Consider the following 8,492-nt stretch of genomic DNA (forward strand, 5'->3'; position numbering starts at 1 on the left):
TCACTCATCACTGATTCAAAGACGCAGCCGTGCACCGGCTCCACTAGGTGCAAATTTCGCATTTACAGGCATGGCAATGCCGCAAGCACAACCTTCGTGATGCTTTCAGCGACCACCGCAACCCTGATGCTATCGGCATTCGAGATTTCACCGCAAGCAGTAGCAAGCGAGCCGTCTAATGTTCTTTGCTCACACCTTCCATGGATACATGGCCTACCGAAGTTTTGCAGGAGCAGCTCTGCCATCTGGCTTTTTCAGCTTGAGCGTCACTTCTACATTTACGTCGTAGGTGCCTAACACTTGCGCTATCTCCACGCAAGTCGGTCTACTTTTGGAGCTCTGACTTCTACAGGCTTGGGCATCTACAAAAACCTGCGGCAGGTCACGATTTTGCACTACGGCATCACTGTGGATGTGCCTCACTCACAACCTACGTTGTCGGTGCTGCCTGGTACATCTCTCCCGGACTGCGTGAACCCGACACTACCAACAACACCATCTGCACACTTTACTTGGACTTCTTTACCTGGACTTTACCGTTGGACTTTGTTTTAGTCGCTCTTCGCACTAGGAGGGGGTCCCTGTAGCAGCGCAACTATCGCCTCTGAAGCTGGCTAAGAAGCGAGTCCACACTCAGGTAGCTCGAGAACAGAACATGCTAGCACGCTTGACCTGAGCGATCATGGTGTCGGCTGCTCCCGAGATCCCGCTGCACTATGGCTGGTCAGCCCAAATAAACCGTGGCTACGGCGGCCACCTTTTTGTGCCACCTCTTACAATGACGCAATAATCTAGCTGGTCGACTCGTTGCCAACGTATGATGATCTTCCATTTAAACGGCTTATTGTAACGGGCGTGCGACATGGCACATATCCGTAGCATATCCATGCTGTCCTGGCCATCTTGGTCGCGTTGGCAAGAACTACTTCAATTTCCCGCCTATTCGCTATTTAGAAATACCGCACTGAAAAAAGTACCAGCGTGCGACCCCATTCGCCCATTCAGTGCACGTGACTAAATAAAGTCCTGCAATTGGCTTGGGCAGCTGGCGTCGTCTGCTACGGCGTGCGGACCCGCTTGAAAAGCGAACAGTGACACCATTTTGCAAGCCGCTAGCGTAATGTGTAGTGATGTCAGAATGTCGGAAGTTTGCCACTCGAAACAAGTTTGGCAAGAAAAGAAAGCGAGCGCGCTACAACTTCAAAAAGTGCTCCGACCATGCCGAAAAACGTAGCGATGACCACCCGCCTGCGGTCTCAAGCAACGGCTGCGATGCGGGATGCAACGGACCTGGCGAGAGCGAGCAGGCCTAACGACCTCGCCGGCTGATAAGTGATCGCAGGAGCAGTGTTTGGCACAACACAAAAATGGTGCAGCCAGCGGAATTGCTCCAACGGCAGAAGCAAGCAGGGGAAAACCTCCAACAACTGGCGGGAATTGGACATGTGTACGAGCGTCAACGACAGTGCAGACGGGCCGGCGTAGATGAAGTCACGCTGTTATGTTATCAGTGCGGAAGCGATAAGCACTTTGGTCTCGCGTCTAAAGTGCAGTCCCTGGGGTGGCTCCGTGACTTTTGACTAAGAGGAGCGACAGTACGCCTTGCCGTCAAGCTTCTCACCACTTGTGAAAACTGCGGCAATGTTGTTTCCGAGTGGAGGTCGCTGCACGTGAAAAACAGCAAAACGGTCAACCCCTTCGTAATGAACATTCTCGCCGCTCATGCGATGATTAGCACCGGAAACCAACAAACGGCAATGAACAGCGTTTTTGCTGCAATGAATAACTCTCACCGTGGCCTTAACAAAACATGGCAAGGCTATCTCAAGCAGAAGCTGGCGCCGGCGTCGGCGTCTGCTGCCCAAAAGCTGATGGGCATCTGTGCGCTATCGGTGAAGTCATTGTATGTTGACTTGAAACTTGCGTACTCCGGGAATATAGCGGTATCCTACGATGGCTTGTGGATGATACACGGCCATTCATCGCACATCGGAGTCAGCACGGTCATCGAACTGTTCTCCGGACTTGTGCTCGGCTACGTTGTTTTGAGTAACTTCTGTGCTGGGTGTGTGTGCGGCCCGAAACCTGGTGACCCAGACTACCAAGACTGGAAGGCAAGCCATATAGGCCAAAAAAAATACAGAAAGAAAATCAGGGGAGATGGAAGCTGAAGCGGCGCTTATACTGTTCCAGAGCTCACTTCAGCTGCACAAACTGAGGTACACCACAGTCCCTTCAGATGGTGATAGTTGCGCATTTCTTGCTGTCAGACAGGCCAAAGTGTATGGCTTTGTGCCAGTCGAGAAAGAAGATTGCGTGAATCACGTCCAATAAAGAATGGGGACTGCTTTGCGCACTCTCGTTGCCAAACACAAGTGCTCTGCTTCTAAAACACTTGGCGGCAAAGGAAAATTGACGGGTGACCTGATCACCAAACTCAGTGCCTACTATAGATGGGCATTAAAATCCAACAAAGGGGATGTGAAGGCTATGCAGAAGGCTGTGATGGCAACATACCACCATATCACTTCAAACGACAAGGTTTCAAACCACAGTCTTTGCCCATCCGGTCCAGACTCTTGGTGCCATCAGAATGCTGCGCAAGCAAAAAATTTGCCCATCCCAAAGCATCAATATAATTTGCCTTTCCATGTTTGTCAAGCCCTTCTACCAGTGTATGAGCGCCTCTCAGAAGAAAAATTGCTTCAAAGGTGCCAGCACAGCATGACCCGAAACAATAATGAATGCTTGCATTCCATGATTTGGGGATTGGCACCTAAGGAACAGCATGCCTTGCTTTTTGCTGTTGAAGCTGCTGTGGCTGAGGCAGTAATGAAATTTAATTCGGGGAGCGAGAGCTTCATCTGCCATACCCCAGGAGCTTCATTTTAACCCTGGGCTACCGAACAGCATGAGAATGGCCGAGAAAGATAACCGGCGAGCAGCAGCATCAGCCTGCAAGCGTGCACCTGCAGAAAATCTGCGACACGCCTTCAAAAAACGCCATTTGGGTAGCTGTAGGCGGACAGCTTACATCCCTGGTGGCTACTGACAATTTAGATATGTGGATATATCAATACATTTTGTTATATTTGAATAAAAATGAACTTGTCCGTTTTTCTGCGTTTTCTGAAAAGGTAAATTTTTGAATATTTGCATCCTTCCGGGAGTGATTTCGCAGTAATTGGGGCACCTAGAGTTGTAATTCTTGTTAGAGTACTGAGCTACATAAATAATGCACACAATGGTTGGACCAGATTTTTGTATCTTAAGTTTTAATGTTTTTTTATTGTCCGTACATTAAACAGCCACTTTAAACCCATTTTGAACAGAAAGGTGTGATGTGCTGTATAATTGTTAATAATTGTTATACCAAAAAACTATTACTACCATTGTGAAGCTTACGGTTCCTAGTATCCAGCTATGTGCCTAAAGCAAGATTTGGATGAGTAGTTTTTGCTCCATTGTTCCCAGAAACAATGCTAATTAATTTTAGTTAACATTAGAAATAATTGGCATATTTTACAAACAATTGCATATTTGGAATCAGCACAAAAAACTGAACAAGGCTGTGCAGTTTCATTAAATTTGGTAAAGGGGTTTTTAATGAAGGTCAGAATACTGACCACTTCCCCCTTAAGCATGTCGACAAGTTCAAACACACCGCAGCAAACACCGGCTCACACTCAAGAAAGCACACCGCCGAAGCTAGCAATCAAAATCTGTGCTAGGCCTATGCTTCGGTTCAAACAAAGGTTGTCTCGAACCTAGCGAAACTATCATCCGATGCCCCAAGAGCCCCATGTTGGGAGCCAGATGTGGGCTCTCAAGCATGCTTTTGGTACAAAGGAATGACAACAAAGTAGTGCAGACAATCACAAGGGCATTTATTACCAATAGAACATGCCTATGGGCCCCAACAAATCGAAGAAGTCCAACTCACTGCAACTGGATAGCTAGCGAATATGTTCGCCCATATGCTGGACAACAATGCCTAATCATTCACATGTATGGTCACGCGAACGGTGGCGCGTGCAAACGATCGTGTTCGTCCATTCTGGCGCCCCGCTCCTAAGCCTCTCGCAGATGGCCCCGCGAATGGTCGGCTAGCGCGCAAACCATCCACGCAGCTAGCTGACTCCAAGCCAAAAAGGAACATTTTGCATCTGAGTTACCCAGCCGTTAGGTGGCAGCAGCGCAACACTCACGCCATCTCCCGTACTAGTCTGCAATCACGCCGACCGCCACCGGCGCAAGGCCACATGGTGAAGCCGGATTACAGGAGACGCAAGCCATGCGGGGAAAACAATATCAGGGGATGCGTGAAAGTCAAGCGTCCCCACCACGTCTCTTGTTAACTGTGGTTCCATGAGCCATAAAGTTGACCATCAATATCTCCATTCAACCCCAAAACACAGTTGCCATGACTTTGCCAAGAGGTTTTGTTTGAATTTACGCAGCTTGTATGAAGAGGAATGTCGCCACCCATGTGATTGCTGTTTGGTCTCAGGTGTGAAGTGAAACCCACAGGTTTTGTCACCCATAGCAATGAAATCCAAAAGTTGTCCTTTTTTAGAAGCCTGCACAGCGCCAAAAAAATTCAAGCATAGCAAGAATCAATGCATTGCCATTAGTGGTTTGCTTTGAGCATTCGCAGGACCAACCTTGCACACACCTTCTGATATTCCAACTTTTCAGTCAATATCCCCATGAATGGTGCCTTGAGAAGCCTGGGGAACCAAAACCAAGAGGTCATTAAAAGAGACCCTCTGACCTTGACGTGTGCTTTGTTCAGCCTTCGCAACTGTCTCATAGGAAATTGTTTATCCCTTGCTTCTTTCTTCATTGTGAATTTCAGTGTGACCAGCTGTAAACACACTCCACCACTTGCGAATGTTTTTGATATCCATGAAAGACTTTCCGTATACTTCCGTCAATCTGTGATGAATTTCAATAGGTTAAATGCCTTTTGCGTTCAAAAACTGAATAACTGCATGAACTTCGCACCTGGTAGTAGCAACAAGCGAGAGCTTCCTTATAAACGATCGCCAAGCCAAGACTGAGCGTCCCATCAGGGTGAGCGATGGCTTGTTTGAGAGAGGCGAAGAAACACACACAGCAGTGTGGCCAACAGCTGCGCAAACAGTTTCCCTAAGGGCTTAGCACTTTGGAGACCTTATTTTGGGATTTCCCTCCTAGGCAGTGATGTGCTGAAAACTGGATGGTTGCATGAGTGCACATCTTCATGTGAAAGATTGGAACAATGGGAAGTGCTAGAAGGCATGATGCAACATCCTGTAGAAATAGGTTTGTAGTATTGCATACCTCTGCACTGGTTGGTTACAAGCCGTCTGGCTCTCGTTTGATTGTTGGGCACTGGGTGGTCCTGTACTAAGGTATTCATATTCAGCAGGCAGACTATATGTAATGTCTGGCTTCAATGGGCAGCAATGTGGAGATTGTTCATGAACCTGTGTGAATGTTTACTACAGCAGATATCACACTGAGTACTTTAAGCTTTTCTGTGCTAGCTATCACTGTGATAGCTTTGAAATTTCAAGGAACATTTACTTTTCTTGTATTTTTTTTTCATAAAATTCCGTAACTGGCATGTACATATTGTGTCACTAGATGTGCCTTCTCCTGCACTCAAGTCGACAACTATTTCTGCACATGTGATATGTTAAAGGGACACTAAAGCAAAACACTAAATTAGTTTAGACGATTAAAGGGCTCTTTGAAATCTCTGTTGTCGTTAATCTCAAAATAATAGGTTGATTATTAGAAGAAAAAAATGAAGGTCAAATCAAGTCCATCCGATGGGGACGCATTGTTCGCTTCACAAAGCAATTCGTCGCCGTGGTGCCGGAGAGGCTAGAAGGTCACTACCCCCGCTGGCCCATCATAACAGCTCAGAGTTCGTTTTTTAATTTTGGCAGAGTCCCCAATGCCAGTATGTCACTGTGACAGCAAAGATTTCAAAGTATCTTTTTTTTTTTTGTATTTAGGCTGCGTTGGCTCAGAAAAAGTTCCGAAAACTCGCCGTGTTTAATCTAGGGCTCCTTTAGAACACAGTGCAAGTCCATCTTTACTGCTAAAGAATTGGCTAAACCCTAGAAGACGCTGTCAAAATCCATGACGCTACAGCAAGCTGGTGTGGGAACTTCAGAGAAGCGTTGCCACCCACTTTTTAGTATTGCACTTTTTCTGGCTCACAAGGCATCTTATCATGGTAAGAGTGTTGTTTTTGATATAGAAGGGCAATTTACTGACACAGAAGAAATCATTTTTCTCTTTAGTGGCCCTTTAAGGTTACCTGTACAGGCCATACCTTCTTTTGTCACATGCAGCTTGCAATATGTGCATTGTGTTAATAATGGCTGTAAGCTTATTGTGATAGGGAAAGAATTTTAAAAGCCATTACTTATTGTAATTTACAGGTTTAAGACATTGCGACATCGAATTCAAACCAGAATGCAAGAACTGAAGTCAATACCAGTCAAGATCAACTCCTAAGGACTGCATACATGCGTGATGTACCATCTAATGTTGATTATGGGCATTCATCATGTATCTTTATTGTGCTGCAGATAACAGCAGAACTTCTAATGCAATTTTAACATGTTGCATGTTGTGTATTCTTTCATTCTATCACTCCTTGTCTCTATACAAAAACAAGGCTCAGGTTGGTGCACAGGTTTGTTTGTTTTGTTTGGCTGCTGATAATGATAATGGCTGTGTGCATTCTTTGAAGTTAACATAATGGGTCATGGTGCACATTTACAGGGCCCCTCACCAGGTTTGGGCATTGCAAACACAAGGGCGGTATGTAGATCATGCACTGGTGATCCTGTCCGCAAAGTACCAAAGTGATGCTCAGTGCGAAAACAGTCAAAATTTCAAACAAAATCCAGCATGCCCTTCCTCTCGAGGGAGCCCCACTTCCAGTCAGAGTCAAGGTCACACGCACAAACGCCTCTATGCAAGACGCACTGCCTGCAATATCACCAACCAGGGCATATCACTTCAGTAAATCATTCAACGTGGAACGCACAATGGTGCCACTGGAAGTGTGCTGTGCAGCAAAAAAGAGAGAATAAAAAAAGAGGCATGGCACGTCGGATGAACGTGACACAGTCCCTCAGCTTCGATATGGGAAAAGGCAGGGAAGTAAGGCCGCTTGCGGATGCTATTCGAGGCAAAGGACCTCTGCTAGCAGTGACAGTCACTGCCCGATGGCATGGCAACATGACTTTTCAGTTTCTTGTATCCCCTTTAATAATGAACCAATCCGAAAAATTATTTCGGGAAAACACTCCCTATATGGCACCTTACAACTTTTGGTGTTTAACCAAAATTTGCAGTGGGGCCTGGTTAGGGGTCTTCAATGACCCTATCTAGCAACATGTCCTGTGTAGTTTGGATTTTTTTTTTCCAGACTTCTACTTTAAGCCAAAGATTAGGCTTGATTGCTTCTGGTGCTAAGGAACTGTTTTTGCATTTTTTGTAACCATTATTCAATATAATCCAAAGATGGGCATTATTGTATCTTGTGCTAAGCAATCGTTTTTATAGCTAGTGCAGTTGTCATTTGGCATTACAACTTGTACACTTAGTCTTTTTGTTGACGAGCATGAACAAATCCTCAGAGGTATTAATCATTTGTTATGCTGTTTATTATATCTGCAATTCATTTTAAAATGAGAGGAATATACGTAATGCCACAGGTCTTAGGCACATTGCACAGACACGAAGCAGAGGTCTCATTTTATGCACAGTGTTGCTAATTTCGGCATGATCTTGGCCATCTCCAACACATCAAAACTGTGTCATGTTACAGGACCATCTCATTAACCATTGTTATTTAAAATCTTCAGTTTCTCATTGACATTGCAGCCATTCTGAATACTCATGATTTAGTGCCAAACTGGTTGTCATTGTGAGCACAGCTGTATGTTTAGTGTGACAATTAGGCTTCATTTGGTAACTGGGAATGCTTAAGTGTCATTGCATGTGTCTAGTCTTTAAATTGTGCAGCTGTTCATTTCACCTGTGGCAACTACGTATTACTCTGCAAGACAGCTAATATTGCTTACTGATCTGTGCTTGTATATTTTTGTGAATAAACACTTTTTGAATGAATGTTCATGCACTTTGCCACGTCATCTTTGAAGACAAGGTCTTAGCTGACTTCACAAGGATTTGGTGTATCTTGGTATCTTGCAACCACTTCCAGAAAAAAAAGACCCTTTTTTTGCTCGACATCGCAAATTTTCTGACGAACCTCCCCTTCCCTTTTCCCACAGAACAGAAAGTTTCAGGCGGTGGGCTCCAAAAGAGCTACATGGATGAAAGGGAAACCTTGAATTGAACCCCACTCCCATGCACAGAACATTGCAGCCCCACTCATGGCGCACCTCTACCTCATTCCGGATTGTGTTAACCGAAACAGCAGATTGGGGAGTCAGCGCTGAAGATTCCACACAGAAATA

At 45.4% G+C, this 8,492-nt stretch overlaps 1 protein-coding gene across 5 annotated transcripts in view; it reads left to right on the forward strand.

Annotated features, from left to right (window-relative positions):
• Rassf (Ras association family member) overlaps positions 1 to 8,152 on the forward strand; it is a 58,262-nt gene extending 50,110 nt beyond the window's left edge. For 4 of the 5 annotated variants that reach the window (XR_012828672.1, XM_075694242.1, XM_075694240.1 and 1 more), the window contains one exon: positions 6,441 to 8,152. Coding sequence is in view for 4 of the 5 variants with exons in the window: in XM_075694242.1 (XP_075550357.1) it covers positions 6,441 to 6,516 (76 nt within the window). In the remaining variant the exon portion in view is untranslated. The remainder of the gene's footprint in view (positions 1 to 6,440) is intronic. The other variant, XM_075694243.1, reaches the window with a different exon arrangement.
• Positions 8,153 to 8,492: the final 340 nt, after the last annotated feature.

The sequence above is a fragment of the Dermacentor variabilis genome, chromosome 1 (genome assembly GCF_050947875.1).
Source record: "Dermacentor variabilis isolate Ectoservices chromosome 1, ASM5094787v1, whole genome shotgun sequence".
Taxonomy (NCBI): Eukaryota; Metazoa; Arthropoda; class Arachnida; order Ixodida; family Ixodidae; genus Dermacentor; species Dermacentor variabilis.